Here is an 18,982-nt window from a genome sequence, read left to right as displayed (position 1 = left end):
GTCCACCCCCACTTAAAATATGTTCACATTGACAGGTTCCTAAATAGATTTGCCTTTTTTTTTAAAATAGTAAGCCATCTCCATATGTTTATTTTTGGGTAGTAGATTTAAACTAGAGGGCTATCACTATGGGCAGCAACGCTGTAAATATTGAAAAATAAATCCAGCAAAATGGCACAAAAAACAGGTAGTGGCCTGGCTGGGTGTATAGTTCCCGGCCTGACTTATTGTCCCAGTCCGGCCCTGATTGACGCATGACAACAAATATGGTCTCTTTATTTCCCCCTCAAAATGCACCAGATTGATGCATCTACTGTAACTTCAATATTTAAAAAATAATCTTCCCGGGGGAGCATGCCCCCGGACCCCCCTAGAGGGTGACTGGTCCACTCCCCACTTATAAAAATAGCACTTTACCACTGCACCCCCTCTAATCTCAGATGCACCCTGAGTCATTTTGTTTAAGTACAGTGAGCCTTTCTAAAATATAAAGTAAAGAGATAAACACACCAGCATTATAGGATATACTATAATGAGTTTGAGCCAAATACTTGTTTTTGGGCTGTTTAAATAAATTGACTTGAAACAGTTGCTGATTTAGAGTACTGGCACCTTTTTTATTCCAATTCAAGCACTGCATCAGGGGCAGAGCAACAATATATTGTGGTAGGAATGGTGTGTTCAGGGGCAGATCGTTGTAGGAGTGTTATGTTGACAGGTACTTTTTAGTTTCACAATTTTTCACAATAATGTATGTGACAGATTTGAGTAAAATAAATCAAATCAAAACAAAATTAAACAAATGCTAAATTATTTTTTGTAGCGCTTCAAAGAATTACAAATGAATGAGGCAAGTATCTGTTCACTAAATAACAATAGCAGTAGTGTGATCAAGAGAAGTGTCAAACTAATAACATCTTATTTTTATAAATCGATGTAATCTTAGAATAAAGCTTAGAAATCATTATTGTTATCTTTATATAATTCCTTTTTTGGCCATATCAACAGAATACCTTTCATTATAACTGGAAACAAGACAAGGACTTATTTTCTTTCATATAGAGTCCTTATGACTGTAAATCTTGAAATTGTAAATTATTGTATTAAGAGCCTAAAAATGGTGTTGGGAAAAAGGAATTATAGCTGTTCGTTTTATAATAAAAAAACTACATTTTTTATCACAGTAAAATAAAGGTAATAGTATAAATCATCATATATAATATTTCTAAATGTGTCAAGTTGTTTAATTTGATCATCTGCCAGGCTTTTTCAAGACCATCTAACATATATTAGACTTCTAAGGATAATTTGTAGCAATTAAAATAAAGCTTATATTCAAACTGAATGGGTCTATGCCTTTAAATCCAATTACACTGAGACAGTAAATCCAACCAGTGCAGATATAAGTGTGTGTCATACATCAGAAGTTAATGAGGAGTTATGGCAGTGAGAAGATGGTTTTATTCATAGTTTCCCCTTTGTGCAGGTTATCTTTCCCTTCACCCTGGCACAATGTGACCCCTACATTACCATTAATACTATATCATGGAATAACTTTACTATCAGCACTGATAAGGGTGTTAAATTGAACTTTGAAATGACACTAAAGCCCCTCTCCTTTCTCTGGTAGTTTCTCTTGACAGCATCCTGCAGGATGTGCGCGCTCTGGAGCGAGGCACGGAGGCCGCCAGGAGGGAGTTCTCTGTGGAGAAATACAACCCTGTGCTGCAGGCGTTCCTCAGCAGCAACACTGAGCTGCTCCAATCCCTTATCGGTGATGGAAAAACTGCCCAGGTCGGTTTTATTTACCCCAAAATAAACATAAATCACAGGTTATTGCACTGAGTTCACACAGCAGGACACCATTTGAGTCCTAGATGATAATGTACAGAAGACCTGAGAGGCCACGGTGCAAAAAATAATTCTGTTGATCAATTTTCCTACGACTGATCTCCTGAGTTTAATAAGACTTAAGAATATATATATATTTACGTCTGTGAAAACAGGTGCAATTAAGTCATTTTCGTGGGTCAATCTTTTGTTTTTGTGATGATGATGATGATAATAATAATAATAATAATAATAATAATAATAATAATAATAATAATAATAATAATAATAGAATAAAATGTGATTTTAGGATCACAAGAATCCATGTTTTCTTCCAGGTGAAACACAGATACGTATATTTTATGTTAGAAAATGATGTAAAATGACTGCCATTAATGTTATTTCCTGAAACATTGACACCGAACAAAATATAAATGAGTGAATTGAATCCTGGAATTTAAAAAATGAAAATTCTGGCAAAACCCTTTTTTTTAATGTATTCTTTTCTGGAGAAAAAACAATGTTTTCAGAACTAGAAAATAAATCATTTTGTCTATTTTTGCCTCTAAGTGCCTCCATACAATTTGCAATAAATGCCTAGGATTCACACCCTTTTTATTTGAGTTGAATTGAAGAAGATTTGTTTCCTCTATCTTTCAGGATGTGTATGACTCTGCCGTGGAGTACTTTGGAGAGAACTCTAAAACCACGCCACCCTCCATGTTCTTCCCTGTGTTTGTCAGGTTCATCAAAGCATACAAGGTCAGATAACGCTCATCATATTGACTCCTAGCATGAATGAGCAGACAGAGCAGATAGCTGCTGCACTGATAAACAGCTATTACTGTAAACTCTCAGCTCTATCAGTGAGCTACTGTCACGCTTTCTATTTGACCTTTACTCGTAGATAAGTATAAAACATTTCAATGATTTCCCCCCGGCAGCAAGCGGAGCAGGAGAACGAGCAGAGGAAGAAGCACCATGTGCTGAACTGTGACGCTCCAACAACTCCACCCAAACCTGAAGTCATGGGGAATAAGGTACATTTAGTTTCTGCTCAAAATACAGTGTAAGCATCTACATATTCATAAACCATCCCAATTATCATAAAGAAGTACTGTACAAAGGATAATATCTCTTTATTGCACTCACTTATAATAATATGGTACATGCCCAGTTACTTGAGAAGATTGGACATTTATATAATATTAAAAAATAAAACCAGAAATAGATGTTTAAAGCAAACAGGTTGGTATAAAAATGTTACAACCTAGAAACTTTAAACTCCTTCATTCAACCTTTAATTGACTCATTCATATTGTAAATAGGATCTTTACATCCGTTTTTCCTGCAAAAAAGAAAGAAAATAATTACGTAAAAATTTAGATAAAAAGTTAAAATACTACAAATCCAAATAAGTCAAATATTAAAACCTTGCAAATAAATAACACATTTACAATGAATCGAATGAATCCACTACAAATAGCTGAAAGTGGAACGGGACAAAATAAAACAATTGAATGCCATTAGAATTAAAGGAGATACACTTCATTTTCTTCTGCATGTTATTAGAGTTTGAGTGAAAATATGGAATTTAAAGCTCAGTAAAAAACAGCCATCCCTAAAACAGAATTATGTTTGTACTGTTCTGTACATGTGCAGCTGAGTAGGTAGAAACCGGCCCAAGGTATGCATTGACTGTATGCTGTACGTATTATGAGTACAATATGTAATTTCGGAGATCATAACATCTAAGCTGTAAAAGACCATAGTTATCCTTTAGGTTTTCATCAGCAGCTTTTGAGAAAAGAAAAAGATTCAGACATGGACATGTTTGATGTTTCAGGTATCAATGGCGTCCAAACTGCCGCAGATGGACCTGATAGCAGAGCTGAAGAAGAGGCAGGTGTCTCCTCTGGTGAGGGAGGGGAAGGACGGGGCCATAGAGGACATCATCACAGGTACACACACACACACACACACACACACACACACACACACACACACACACACACACACACACACACACACACCGGCTGTAACACAAAAATACACTGCACACTAGAGGATTTCAATCACTATCCCTCTGGTTCTCTGACTGAAATGAATCAAACAAACATTTTGGGAAATACACTTTAGCTCCAGGACGTGGTTAGCCTAGCTTAGCATTAGCACGGGAGGCAGGTAAAACAGTCAGCCTTAATTAGATTGAAGAAATAAAATTCCTCTAAAGCTCATTGATTAACACTATGTTGTTTAAACTAAACACTAACAGAAATGTAAAGACAAAATGGATCTCCATTCAACTCAAAAAGTTTTTTACATTTTTGTTTGTTTAAAGATTAAACATGTAATTATTTAGCTTTGGAGTTGTAGATACTGAAAGAAATAAAACTAAACCAATCTACTTGAAATAGTAGCTAAAATAAATAGAGCGCTTGTCCTTTGGCTTTTATGCTACATGTCTTTATAACAAAACTGTGGCTAAATGAGGCTACTGAACATCATCACTCCGAACGATTTACTACCTAGTTGACCTTTACAACCTGAGTTATCAACTATTCTAACTCAAACTAACACATTCCAAGGGGTTATTCTTTAATAGAAGGGGTCAGTGCAATAATACAAATTAAAAGCTGAAATCGTAGTGGTGGTGTCGTGCGGACATGCCACCATGGTGTAGCTTAATTATGGCCTAATGTTGGCTTTTTACTTCTGGCGATTGCATTTACGCTGTCAAAATCATAAATGTGTTCATTAGGGTAAAATTGTCATGCTTAACTAAATGTGTAACTATAATAAACATTTGTTTGCTAAAGTTCTTGTTTGGTTGCAATAATCCAACATCTGAGTGACTCTTTTCTTGGGGACCAGGGCAAAGCAGTCAATTCCTGGTTGCATCGTTTCACTCCTTCACAGAGCCCACCAACTGTGTTCCTCTGCTTCCAGTGTTTATGCTAAAATAGGCTAACCACATACTGACTTTCAGCACTGAATGAAATGGACATGATATCAATCTTCTTGGAAAAGAGAAATGTTTTCCAGTATGTTAAACTTTCTTCAAAGGGGATCTTATAGCTTAGTGAAAAGTAATACCTTGGTTGGCTTCACTACTGCATAACTAAACATGTCCCGTCTTCTCTGTAGGAAAAAGTACCCTTTTTTCTAAATCCTTCACTCCTTCCTTTATGCTTACCTCACTTGTATGTGTCCTTGCCTCTCCTCTTCTCTCCCTCCCTGTGGGTTCTCTGGTCTTCAGCTCTAAAGTCCGTGCCCTTCACGGCGCGCTCTGCCAAACGCTCGTCCCGTCTCTTCTGCGACTCGGTGTTCAGCGACGAGGTGACTTCTTAAATCCCTCGCTGCTCTGTCTCTCTTCCACTCTGTTTACTGTGACGCTGAATGAGCAGCTGGTTATCTCACACTGCACCTTTCACAGACTGTTAATGTATATCTGTATGTTTTACGGGGAAATATCATAAATGCACTACGATGACAACTTCATTATTGTGATTTTTCTTCAACTTTATTCTTTAAAATCCAAGAATCCATATTGGGTTTGGGGTTAACCCATCCCTACTTAAGAATATTGCAATGGTTCTCTAGCAAAAATGTAACTTTATATCATAGAATTGGACCTTTCTTGTAAAATCATGATCTTGTAATGTGACAGCTAAATCATAATGTTACAACTTAATTCTTAAAGATATTTTGACCTACAATATCTGTAAAACACTTTTAGGGGTTATTGAAAAGGCTCACTGGCTCTGTTAATGTCAATATTCAAGGCTGAGACTGAAACATGGTTATTCATAAATATAATGTATTTTAGTACCTCTGATGTGGATTTACTTTACACATTTCTTTGAAGGACAAAAAACCATCTCAGGAAATGTATCATAAAACAAGACATGGCCACTACTATTTAGATTTTTTACTGCTTCATACTTCTACCCCACTACAATTCAGAGTTAAATCGTGTACTCCACTACATGTATTTGCAGATGTGGATTAATGATGTGAAATATAATCACCTCTTAAATCAGACTTTAGTTCCACCTTGAGTAAATTCACAAGTTACCCTGCAGTATACAAAGTCATTCAAACTAGCTGCAGCTTTACCAGCTTTGCACTTTCATGATCAATCATTATAAAACATATCATATATATTATTCTGAAATGGACCAATCTGCACAATGACTACTTTCACTGTCGCTACTTTATGTATATTTGATGCTAGTACTTCTGTACTTTAACTGGAGAAACAATTGCAATGAAGGACCTTTACATGTAACTGGTATTTCCATGTTTACTTAAGTACAAGATAAGAGTACTTCTTCCAGATGTTATTCATGTCATTTACTGCGCTTACATTCAAATGTTCTACTTGTGAACATTTAATGCACTGTTGTAACTCTACATCTCAGAGGTAAATATTGTGCTCTTTACTCCACTCCTTTTACCTTACACTGAGTTCTGTTTGGTCCCCCCCTCAGATTTAAGGAACCAGCCGTACAGACGGGCAGACGCCGGCCGACGCAGCGCCAAGTGGAAACCAGGACAACAGCTCCACGTGTCCTCAGACATCTCGCTCTGAAAAAACACTGCACACACTGACAGCTTCAAGTAGAAAAGCACAAAAAAGATCAGATGTTTAACTCACCGGGGCGACCATCTTTCTCCCTCATGCATGTTGAGGAATGCAGAGGTGACTGATAATGCATGTGAAGCTGTTCCCTCACACACACACACACACACACACACACACACACACACACACACACACACACACACACACACACACACACACACACACACACACACACACACACACACACACACACACACACACACACACACACACGACACACGACGTACACTACACACACACACACACACACACACACACACACACACACACACACACACACACACACACACACACACACACACACACACACACACACACACAGAGGCATCTTTCTGAATAAAGTGATGACTGTAGAATCTGTGATTTGAATAATCTAATGTTGAAGTTGGTGAATATTAGCTGCACTTGACGCTAATGACACTGGATGTCATACGAGCTTGTTAGGACGATTACGTGTTAGAAGGAGCTGATTTGTAACGAGAGTGCTTCATTACCCTGCTCAGCTTGAAGTAAATCTTCAAAAAGCATTTAAAATCAACTTTGACGGACGGACCACTCATAAATCATTTTGATAGGTTTCCTAAAAATGCTCCAGACATGATTTTTTAATTGGTTTAATTTTAAATAGATTCTTAATTACTGCTATCCATCTCTCTGTCCTGCAGGAGGTCTGAAAGATTTAGGCTGAAGATTTGTAATATATTTAAATTATTTTTAATACTGAAGTGTAAGAATGATGAACTTCTACTTTGCTTCTGCATTTCAACAAATAAAGCATTTTTTACTGTGACTGCTTTAGTGTCTTTCTCTTCTTAGTGCAGTGTACGACGTATAATTTCTAGGCCTTTATGGAAATATATCAAATTGAACAAGATGTAATATCTTCATCCATGCTAGCCGCTCTGTGAGGCTTTTATGTGTACAGCTGTGCTTTTAGCTGAATGCTCACGTGTATCGTTTTCCATCTTAGTTTAGCATAAGAAACTTCGATTACATACCATACTATTATATTTTTATGAATTTATTAACTGTGAAATCTTTATGATCATTTGACATGCTGTACTATGAATTGTTATGATTTTATTGAATTACTTTACTATAAAATAACATTATTATAACATATTGAACTGAACCTTGTTATGACATGCTATACTATGACATTAATATAGCTCACGGCCCGTCCACACGGCGGCGTGTGTTGAAGCTTCAACGCAACTTCCCATTCACTTTGAATGGGGTGAAGTCAGGCTTTGCCGAACTGCATTGTGGTTCCGTCGCTTTGCCTCCGTTGCTCGCTTCGAAAGTTGAGAAAAGTTCAACTTTTCAAGCTTCGACGGAAGCCTCAGCCAATCAAATCATATGCCAGTACAAGCTCTAGCCAATCAAAACGCGTGCTTGTGTGTCCGGGGCGGGAGATTCATGTGATTGGTTGTTGGTCGCGCTTCAGACCCGCCAACCGGCAAGCTTCAACGCATGCTGCCGTGTGGACGTACCGTTACTATCTTGTGACTTTTTTACGACATCATTTATTTGAGATATTTGTAGCTGTTGTTTTTTACAATTTACTGAAATTATATGATTTATAGTAAAGATGTATTATATAATATGGCTTTTTCCGAGTTTTAGACTGTCTGATATGTTTCTCTTATTATAGGATGACTTTTTTCCAACATACAATTACTTTTTTTCTGATATTTTCAACATACTAGAATATGACTGGTTTTGGCATAATATTCTATCACTTTCTTTCTGGCGCGAGGTCAGCCTTTTTTCGGCCACTATGGGCTCCTGTAGACACATTAGACAAAGTAATTTAATGAAAACTTGAACAGTAACTTTTATTATAGTTAAACATCATCATTTGAATCTCTGTAATCAAACATTATCTGCAACACGTGTAATATACTTTTTTTTAATAACATCTGTAGGCCGATTAATGTAAAATCCCTTAATTAGTACAAAGGAACAAAATGGAGAAGATTTCCATAAAGTTGTTTAAACGTCATGTGAAGAAAATAGCAAAATATTAAAGACAATCAGTGAGTGGTGTGTGAATAGAATTTACCGTGGTGGGTGGAAACATATTTACAACTTTTATTTTCCTTATATTGTTATTAGGAAGGTTTTGTAAAACAGCAGTGTACAGGTTTGTCAGGTTCTTGTTTTACAGCATCAGAATGTCCTCAATGAAGCCAACATTTTTTCCCCTTCCTCATTCATCTGCTCCAGTTCCTCTGTGATTCTCTTGCCATGTTGTGCCCATTCTTCAGCACTGGAAACAAACTGTGGCAGATCTGTGACGGGCAGAGAGTCATTCGTGGCTTTCAGCATCAGGTTCACAGAAGTCAGAGTCTTGGCAGATTGTTCGGCTACACCCTGCGCTCTGGCACTGGAGGCCATTCCTTCGCTGATGTTTTTTATGGTATTCAGCTCGGTCACCAGCGGTTTGAAAGTCTCACAGAAATGTGCAGTTTTCCGCAACATCTGTGCTGCTTTTGTTGATTTCTCTTCTGAAGCAGAACAAAAATATTTGACGACTCCAACTGCACTCCCTGCCAAGCCCGTAGCACACAACACTCCAAAAGCACTACCAACTGCCCCACCTTCTGCACCCACTCTCCCACCAAAAATACCACCGATCGCACCACCAGTTGCAAGGCCGATGGTGAGCCACACTACCTTTGTGACTTTCCCTTTAAATGGACTGCCACTCGCTTTACCTCCAGCACAGACTGCACCGCCTATAGCGCCGCTGAACGCTCCCCCAAAGACTCCACCTAACACACTGCCGACAAAGCCCACAGTTGCTTCCGCTGCGTTAATGTGGTTGAAAATCCTGGCCCAAGTTGAAGCAGCAACTGCCCCAAACGCTCCCCCAACTCCACCAGTAACACCACCAAAGCCTGCTCCAAGGAATCCTCCAGTTACCACACAGAGGACTTCCACCACAGAAGAGTCCTCGTGCTGGTCCTGAGCAGCTGTCAGTGTTAAGCCCTCTGAGGCTTTCTGAAGGCCATCTCTGTGTTGACTGTAGAGATGAATGAAAGACGTCAAACGTGATGCGAGTTCGCCTTTTGGATCAGTTGAAGCAGACATTTCTGTGTTTTTTCTTTCACAAAAATCAATGTGCTGGGGTAGCCTAGGTATTTTACTTGATAAAAGTTCTGTGTAGAGGTTGTCGGAGGTTGTTAAGGATAATAAAAATAACGGTTATTTGTTGTGATTGAAAGGGGTCTGCGTCTGCTTGTGTGTCTGTGAATGAAAAAACAAAGTTGCATTTTGCTGGTATTCCTTTTGTAAAATATTCGTCAGAATTTCAACTCCTGAAAGTTAAATAATGAGAATTCATTGTTTAAACTAAAAGTTTATAAAACCTTTGAATATTAGGTGTATTTATTCAATTTGTATTAATAAACAATTACTTGTGTCCTTCAAGTTTAGTTGGCCAACAACAATACTTTACTCATTCAATTGAATTCAAGAATGCAAATAAATAAGGAAAAACCAAGAAGATGCAAACTTATATCTTTTTTTACTTTGGGTAAATGTACATAATACATTGGTCTGTTCTTCCATCTCAGGTTTAACAGAAATGTTAATTTTAAATTAAAATATGTGTCAACCATTTAAACATTATATAAAAGTCTTTACACAGAACACCTGTAAAATGTTGAATGTGGTAACCATAATTATAAATATATAAGCTGATTATGCCAAAGATTATTTAAAAAAAAGATGTATTGTGCGCTTTCATTTAAAAATACAATAATTAATATATTTCAGAAGAGAGTAAGTATTAAAATGGGCCATTTCTAAATTAGTATATAAAGAATTTGATATTTACTGTTTTTGAATGCAATGCCTAAAGCAAAATGGTACACTTGAGACCCCATACAACAGGTGTGTAAAATAGGTGCTACCGTTGTCGCATGTTCTGTAGATTTTCCAGTTTGGAAAGTTTCTAAACTGCATAATCTGCACATTTCTTTTCTGTTGCTGCCTTCTGTCTGAACATGTTTCACATAACGAAGGCTACATTACAATCCCAACAAGTTGCTACAATGCATTCTGGTGTGGAAAATAAAACAGAGGACAAAATGCATACATAAATCTCTTCAAAAAGTATTAAACATGATCTCAGTGAGATAGAGCAGATTCAGAACATATTAAATCGTACTTACAGTCTGTTTCCAGTTCTATTTGTTTGCATTAAATGCCAACTGCTGTTTCCAGACACAGACAATGTTACATACTCAGCTAGTCTGTTTTAGTTTGGAGGACAAAGTGGAAGCAGGAAGTGAATAAGATCAGCAGGGCGGAGCGGAGTCTCTTTTACTTCCTAGTGCCTCGAGTGCCTCAAACAACTGGAAAACTGCCCAGTTTCTATCAAACCGCAAATAGCTTTATTATAACTTTCTCATTACATTCCGGAGACACAATGAGGAAACTTTCACTTGCCTGTTCCTCATATTTTACATTGCAAACATATTTCTCTCTGCAACCCTTTATTGTTGGCATTGTGTATATTTTGGTTTTGAATGCTTTCCTCATTTTGTAGGCCTGTAATGTTGCACAAGCCCTTCAAGTAAAAATGTGTTATATATCTTATCTTAGACATAAGCTGTTTAAAAAAAAAAGAAGAGTTTAAACACTAAACCCGGGAAGATTTTTTTGTATTTATTTAGCAATTAAATGCATCAATCTGGTGAATTTCAGAGCAAAATTAAGAGACGAGATCTATGGATACATCTCTCAACACCCATATGAAACAGAACTGTATACATTTAAATAATCAAAACATTATTATATGGTCATATTTTCTTTTTTTAATGCATATTTTACAAATCAATCCCCTTTTAAACTGTATTTTTGTTTACTGTCCTGTATAGAATGCAATTTCATTATTTCATTCCTGTTTTTCATTTATCTCTTATTTTTTTAAATAACTATAATAATTGTATAATAATTGTATAAAGGTGTGCCTTGGGAATACTTAGACTACTTCTATCAGAGCCACTTATGGCGCATTTCCACTGCTGGGCCTCGCATGGCTTAGTACGGTATAGTTAGGCCTTGGTAGGCCAGGCTCACTTTATGCTGCGTTTCCATTACAGTTTAGTAGCTGGGGCAGTCTATAGTACTGCAGTGTAGGTGGAGCCGTGACGTCATCTTCAATGCGAACCACAAAACCAAACATCAGCCGTTAGCTGTTAGCCCTCAGAGCTCACAGCTCCTCATATTTGTTCGGAAACTAGACAAAAGTTAAACAAGAACAAACCACAGACTGTCTGTGTCATGGCGAATACAGTCGCTGCTTTATTTATGTCTGTAGGCCGTTGTTGTGAGTGTGGACGGTCGAAGCATATACAGCGTTACCTTAGGCGATCTCCATTCAGAAAACACGCATTTTAAAAGGTTTTTCGCCTGCCGTCTGTCTGCAGACTTGTCAAAGCATTAATTCATTAATTTAGGTTTTTGCTAACCGGTATCAGTATGTTGTTACTTCGGCTTTTGAAAAGTGTATTACAATTAAATCACGGTAAAATATGTTCATTGTGTTGTAGTTGTAGCCACTCATGTCATTAGTTTAGCATATTCAGCCCAGTTGTTGGCCCGGAAAGAACCACGATTTTGGAGGGCCAGAAAAACTGTGAAAAGGTACCCGTTAGCCAGAACTACTCCTAGTGGAAACGCAACAAAAAACGGGCCGGGTTTGGCACGGCACGCTTAAACCGTGCTACGCGCTGCAGTGGAAATGCGCCATTAGTCTGTCAGGAGAGAACTCTCCCGCCAAATTCCTGTAGAAAAAGCTTTTCATATCCGTTAGCCCAGATAGAATTGTCACACAGACATGCACTACACCCTGGTTATACACCTTGGGGTAAAAGGAGGCTTATAGTTGAGCTACTTTTGGACATATCAAACAAAACATTCACTCAACAGCATTCCAGTTAGGTGGATTTTATTAACTTTGGTTATAGAGCCAGGCTAGCTGTTTCACCCTCTGCTTGAAGTCTTAATGCTAAGCTAACCAAAGCTAACCCTCATTAATAGACACTTGTTTAAACACGTCTTTTCTTAAGTGGCACGCATAAGAGTTTTAAGAGAACTAAATATATATTTGTGTGACTTGAAAAATACCATCTTGAGGATGAATACATTTGAAGTCTAATTATGCTAAGAAAGTCACCTACGGTAAAATAAAACACTTTATTTTAAAGCTTCTATCTTCTCTGTGCTGATCACTCACCTTAGCATGCTAAAAAGCTGGCTAACTGTCAGTTATGATGTTTGTTAGCTAGGTATTGTAAAAGAAAAGTCAGTTTATTTTAAATATGTATTCCAACCGTTGGCTTTTGGCTCATAACTGTCTGCAAACCATTCATTTTTGAAGGATTTGAAAGTTTGACAAGAGCAGTTTTAGAAGTTGATGGTGCAAAACTGCTACCAAGCTACGTTGGCTTTAATTCCATTTTGGACTCTCCAGTTCAGCACTGCTAAGACGGTAGCAATCGGTTAGCCACGTTAAATAGCAAGGCAAAGTTCACAAAAGCAGAATTAAAAAATGTGTATGCATTTATTTCAGCCCTAAAATGGTCTAGTGATCAGGGTATTTCCAATGAAATGTCTAAGTTTTAAATGCTGCAGTTAGCAGGTAATTATTGAGCGAATTAGCAGTTGGCCTATTGCTATCGTAAGTCATTTTGTCAACCAAAGGTACATTTTTTAAACACTTTTATACAGCACATCTATATTTACAATCTAAAATAACTATTTTGATAATCAATTCCTCCTTTAAAGGGGACCTATCATGCAAAATGCACTTTTGTACGTCTTTTATACATGAATATGTGTCCCCGGTGTGTCAGGGAACTCACCCAGTGTCAGAAAACACAACCGTCTCTATTTTCCTCCATACCCAAATCTCTAAAAACGGGGCTGGAACGGATCTGATACAGACTGATACAGATTTGAAAATAGTCTGACGTCAGTGACGAGGAGCGCCGCCTATATGGCCAACTCTACACCTATCAGGGGAATGAAAGGTTGCCGTGGCATGGTAAAAGCATGGTAACATGACGCTTGTAACTCGGCCCCCTCCTTTGCAGCGGGGCGTGGTCAGCTGCAGCGCATGCAAAGACAGGGTGGAGGAGAGCAAAATAGAGCAAAATGAGGCATGGCTAAAATGCATGATCTGTTTGGTATTTTGAAGAAAAAACGTATAAATATACCTTATATAGTTATGGCCCTACAATATATTATTCAAATATAGCATGATAGGTCTCCTTTAAGGGATTTTCAAGAAAAAAGCCACAAAAGAAAAATGGTTGCAGGTGATACATGTTGAGAGTTCATTACTTTTCTTTGTCTTTAATGATGGCAAATATATCTTTTTTTAGGTTTGAGAATGGTAGTGAGAACTAACTAAATATTTAGACTTCAAATGTAGCTCTTAGTGATGCACCTTGTATAATTTTTGTCTATTTTAGACAAAGAAAAACTTAACAAAGACTACACATGGATTGATAAATAATGATACTTGTTTGTTGCTGCTAGAGCTCAATGACTCGCTTTGTGTCCATTCACAGAAGAGTCACTCACAAGCGTCATGTATAAGAGGGTCACCTTTATTGTCACAAAACACAACAGGAACGTACAAAAGCAGCAACCTTTTTTTGTTTGGTTGATTTTTCTCACACAAAGCAGCAACTTTTACTTTCCATACACAAAGTTGCGTGGTGTTTTGCACGGATTAGTTGGTCTTTAGTTATACTGACTTGGTAGTAGATTATCATTCTTCTTCACAATTCACAAACAACACTTACCTCACACAGCAAGCATCACTCTCAGACTGGAGGAACAATATGTATTTGATATACAATTTCATCCATATTTCTTTCTCTATAATACTTATCATTTTTTCTTTATTCTGACAGTAAAAGGGGCTTTACCGACCCATTTGGAACATAATACAAAAATCTATGTTACTGTACAATTTTTGTTTACTCTATCATACACTCACAAGTATACACAGAATTATTGACAAGAAAATTTGACCTCTGTTGACCCAGCGTGCAGATTTTCAGGAATGTATACAGTATGCATGCCATTTTGGATTTTTTTTTCCCGTTTAAAAAATGTCCACATAAAATCAATTTCTGTAATATATCATTTGGGTTTATATACATTTTTTAACATCCACAAATGGTTTGAACAATCACACATTCATCAATAAACCATCAATAGTTTAATCTGTGCAGTGTACGTACACTATTGGTTATTATAGAGGAAAACAGCTACAAAATGGGGCGTCCTATCAGTGAGGCGATTGTTTTCCAGGAAGTAGATGTGCTTTTTATAAATGTGGTGGTACTATTATACACTTTTCACCTGGAGAACCTCCCACTCTGGTCTTCTACAACAAAGTTTCATCATGGTTTGTTTCTATGGTTAGCAGGAAAAAAAATAAAAATCTTTTAACACAGAAAAATAAAAATGTACAGATAAAAATTGTGTTGCATGCTCATGACTCCTCTTCTTCAAGTATAAAAATACAAAAAAAGCTTGATTATATAAAACATAGATGATACTTTTCTTTTTTTTACATGATAATAAAGAAATGTCTTCCAAAACAAAAACTAAATGGTCTTATAATATACATACAATATATCTGAGCAGTGGTTCAGGTTATACTTCAACTGCTGTTTTTTTCTTTATCCGTGCTAGCTTGTAATGCTATATCTGAGACTACTAATACATTCCATAAATGTATTAACTATACGGTTAAACATCAGTCTGTAATTTAATTTCTGCCAGTGGTATAAATACACACTCACAGGGCGAGATTAATATTTCCCTATAGCAAAATGTCAACGCAGCACAGAGCCTGTGTGCAGGATTATGTATCCTGTTATTAAAGACACAGTTCACCCCAAAAACCTTTCATCTCAACCCAGGTCCAATCACACTATGCAACATCTAATACTGGCAGTCTGAAAATACATAAATGTTTAAGGGAAACTGAAGATATTGTTCCAATTTCATACTTAATACTAGATAACTAATGTAATAGTATAATGTTTTTATTGTGTTAGCACATAAATAAAAGGATTTGACTGATTAGCTTCTAAAGATTTTCACTACCTTTCTCACCATAATCTTAATTTTGTTTTGTTTACAGGAAACAACAACAAATACGCACATGTATTTAAGTTTACGTTAGAAATGGTAGATTCCTTTATAGCATGGTCGGCATATTTTCTATCGATAAACTCTGTCGTTTTCACTCCTCCAACGATAAATCGCAATACAAACCACAAAATGAAGATCAATAATTTGTGATTCCAATCCGCTTCTAAATGTAAGGGGCTCTTCCTTTTACCCGTGCTACACCCTTTTACCGAGTTTTATTTTGGGCTTTTTTGAGATTATGCTCAACCTGAAGTAGTTCATACGAAGTGTAGTCGGAAATGAAAACAGTTCATACCTAATCCTAACGCAATATGGTTTGAATTTGTGGATACCGGTAAACATTTTCAAACAGTCTCTCCTGGAAGACATACAGTATATATGGTGATACACTCAAAAAAATGGAGGGGAGGGAAAAGCCCTTCTCAGTTCTTCACAGTGGTTGTGATTGTAGGTTATGGAAGGTTTTTAGTGTGAGGAGGGTTGTTTCCAAAGCCATTCCACTCACAGAAAAAGCTGGAGAAGCACTCTGGTTTCTTGACTAAAATATGCCATCAAGTTGCATTAAGGGAAATGTAGGTAAGAGGTTCGACCCACACTACGGACTTCAATGCAGGATATATCAACATTTCGCTTCAATTTTCACCAAATTCTCATTTCAAGTCTTTAAACCATATGGAAGAAGATTCTTGGTATGGAGAAACGTTACATTTTTCTGCTGCAAAAAGAAGAAGTCATACCGACGGCTTGTTTTATCAACTTGGTCACTTTTCCAGTATAATCTACAGACTACTCAGTATTAGTTTGTATAGTAGTAAAGTGTATTAATATGAATATTGAGACACAGATATGGGTTTGATTGTTAGATATGCTGGATGTTAGAAGTCAAATCCCCAAACTGCTTCATACTGCGGGGCCAGAGCTGAAGCAATTACCTCCAAATCTTTATGAAGTGTGAAGCAGAATTGCATTATGTAGGAGAAATCTGATCATTTGAACTAATTATTGGGGTGTTATCATCCTAGATTGAGGACCTCCATCTTATTAAGACGGATAAATCGTTCAAATGACAAAAATCTCACACTTTCAAGTTCTGACCTAGGATCGAGTCCAAACCCAGAATGATCCGAGTGCTCGCTCCTCGCGTTATTAGTCCGGCTGAGACCTGAGAAGCAGACAGAGAATGTAAAAGCAAAGCAACAGAGAGAAGAGGAAAGAGAGGCTGGCTCACAGACCAAAGAGATGTGAGGAGAAGCAGCGGAGGGAAACAGCAGCGAAACTAATGGTGATTGGCCAGAAGGAGGAGCAGCGGTTCTTCTGTAGCACAAGAAGAAGAACAAATCTCAGCACTGCCCCAAAAAAAGCAAGCAGAGAGGGAAGATTTAAGAGAAGAAAAAAAAACAAGACAAGAAAAATTTGAAAAGAAACAAGAAGCAGTGAAAGGGAAGGGGAAAGAAAAAAAGACAAAAATGAAAATTTACAAACAGACAAATGTATTTCAAGTTTTTGTTAAATCTTACATGTGTGTCTGATGAGGTTTTCTGCCCCACCTCCCTCCTCTCCCACTACCCTACTCTTCCATCTCCTGATTGGCCGCTGGGGATGTTGGGTTTTGGTGCATCGGCGTGACAGTCCTCGTGCTTGTGTGTAGAGGAGAGATAGGAGAGAGAGGAGAGAGAGAGGAGAGAGAGAGAGGAGAGAGAGATGAGAGAGGAGAGAGAGGAGAGAGAGGAGAGGAGTGTGTGTGTCGCTGAGCTGCACACAGCTAGACATGATGCTGTGATCACAGTCTGCTGTCAGAGCGCTGGGACTGAAAATATGTCCTCCTTCCTCTCCTCTGTGTAANTATTTATTTAAATTTGACCTAGTTTCTGACCACGAGTGAAAACAGCTTTACACTCGTCAGGGTGGCTAATGTTCTTTTATTTGGGAGAAAGAAATAAGCCTAAAGCTGTTTTCACTCGTGGTCAGAAACTAGGTCAAATTTAAATAAATAAGTCTTTAATCATTTGCTCTGAAGTATTCATGTTCAGTCTTTTTAAGAACCCCTCTCCTTCATTGTGGACTTACCTGAGCTCCCATCAGTCAGAGACAGCTGGGTCGTACCACCTCCAGGAGGCAGCAGGGGGGGTGAGGGTACTGGAGGAGGAGGAGGAGGAGGAGGAGGAGTTCCAGTTAAGCCTGGAGGTGGAGGTGGAGGTGGAGGAAGAGGAGCAGGAACTGCAGCCTGCAGAGCATCCTCAGAGGGAGGAGGCTGAGAGTCTGAGGAGGGGGGGGAGGGGTCTTCACCTGAGTCTGCTTCTTCTCTAGCTGTCAGGGGGAACAAAGTGGAGTCTTAATGCCTCAACATAACGCTCCCAGGGACTTTATTTCCCAATAAATATCTTCTTCTTTAAGCGTCCTTTAAAGAAAAACCTTATTTGGTGCAAATTAAGAGAAAAACAGACACTTTTTTCCTTCATATATGATGAATTTTGTGCATCTAAACTCACACTAGCTCGACAATTCATTGTACTTTCTTCATTTGAAATACTCAGTTGTACTGTTGATCAGTGCTTATTAACTATTATGTCCAGGGAACTGAACTTCTGGAGCTTTCCACTCAACTTGAGTTTCAACGTCTCTGCCTTTAATGCCAACCCCCAGGGGAAGGTTCATTTGATGTCCAATCACATCTTTGCATTGACTTTATATGCAATCGCCTACATTAGAGAAGACGCCACCTGGGCATGAATTACATTTGTGGCCAATCTGTGAGAAACTAGACACAAGATGACGTATAGCGCAGACTTTCTCAGAAAATTGGGGAATATTGCTGATACAGTTTCTTTATTTTCTGTAAGCAATTAAAAAAACAAGAAGAATGGTCATGACATCTGGTTCATTAGCAAATCAACTGAAATATTGCGAAGCCTTTTATTATTTTTAATATTGCTGATTATGCATACAGCTAAGAAAACTCAAAAAATGCCCTATCTCAAAAAATTTAGAATAGTTCTCAGACCAAGTAAAAAAAAAGTTATAACAGCAAAACACAATCAAACATGTTGAAAATGTCCAATTAATGCACTCAGTACTTGTTGAATCTTTTAGCACGGATTACTGCTCAATGCGGCGGGGGCGATGGAGAGGGGCAATCGAGGCTGTGCAGATTGCTGAAGGTTGTGATGATGCCGCAGGATGGCTTCAATGATCGGGCCTTTTAAGCTGCGATTAGCGATTGTTGGTTCTGGTTCTTTCAGCTTCTTCTTCACAATACCCACATATTCTGCCTATGGTTCAGGTCCAGGGGAAGTTTGCAGGTCCAATCGGAGA

The 18,982-nt window shown here is 37.8% G+C and overlaps 2 protein-coding genes across 2 annotated transcripts in view; one reads left to right on the top strand and one right to left on the bottom strand.

Moving 5' to 3' along the window:
- The first annotated feature begins 672 nt into the window (after positions 1 to 672).
- Positions 673 to 6,408, top strand: LOC104965301 (formin-like protein 2). Its single transcript, XM_010794258.1, has 7 exons — positions 673 to 718; positions 1,631 to 1,794; positions 2,491 to 2,592; positions 2,775 to 2,870; positions 3,677 to 3,791; positions 5,090 to 5,169; positions 6,324 to 6,408. The coding sequence occupies exons 1-7, from the start codon at positions 673 to 675 to the stop codon at positions 6,327 to 6,329; spliced, it is 609 nt and encodes a 202-aa protein (XP_010792560.1). The 3' UTR covers positions 6,330 to 6,408.
- A 1,905-nt stretch (positions 6,409 to 8,313) lies between these two features.
- The window catches only part of LOC104965300 (uncharacterized), a 13,822-nt gene continuing 3,153 nt past the window's right edge, over positions 8,314 to 18,982 (bottom strand). Inside the window, exons 3-6 of the mRNA XM_010794257.1 lie at positions 17,738 to 17,977; positions 16,766 to 16,832; positions 10,660 to 10,701; positions 8,314 to 9,506 (exon numbers count right to left, since the gene is read on the bottom strand). Coding sequence (XP_010792559.1) covers positions 8,651 to 9,506; positions 10,660 to 10,701; positions 16,766 to 16,832; positions 17,738 to 17,977 — 1,205 coding nt within the window. The 3' untranslated portion in view covers positions 8,314 to 8,650. The remainder of the gene's footprint in view (positions 9,507 to 10,659; positions 10,702 to 16,765; positions 16,833 to 17,737; positions 17,978 to 18,982) is intronic.

The sequence above is a fragment of the Notothenia coriiceps genome, unplaced genomic scaffold (genome assembly GCF_000735185.1).
Source record: "Notothenia coriiceps isolate Sejong01 unplaced genomic scaffold, NC01 NC01_scaffold00037244, whole genome shotgun sequence".
NCBI lineage: Eukaryota > Metazoa > Chordata > Actinopteri > Perciformes > Nototheniidae > Notothenia > Notothenia coriiceps.
This window is presented reverse-complemented; position numbering and strand designations above follow the sequence as displayed.

Excerpts from the sequence above, each read along its gene's own strand:
- LOC104965301 (XM_010794258.1), top strand. The coding sequence starts at position 673 with ATGGTGTGTTCAGGGGCAGATCGTTGTAGGAGTGTTATGTTGACAG. Across the intron at positions 1,795-2,490 it reads GTGATGGAAAAACTGCCCAG|GATGTGTATGACTCTGCCGT; the intron begins GTCGGTTTTATT and ends TCTATCTTTCAG. Across the intron at positions 2,593-2,774 it reads GGTTCATCAAAGCATACAAG|CAAGCGGAGCAGGAGAACGA; the intron begins GTCAGATAACGC and ends TCCCCCCGGCAG.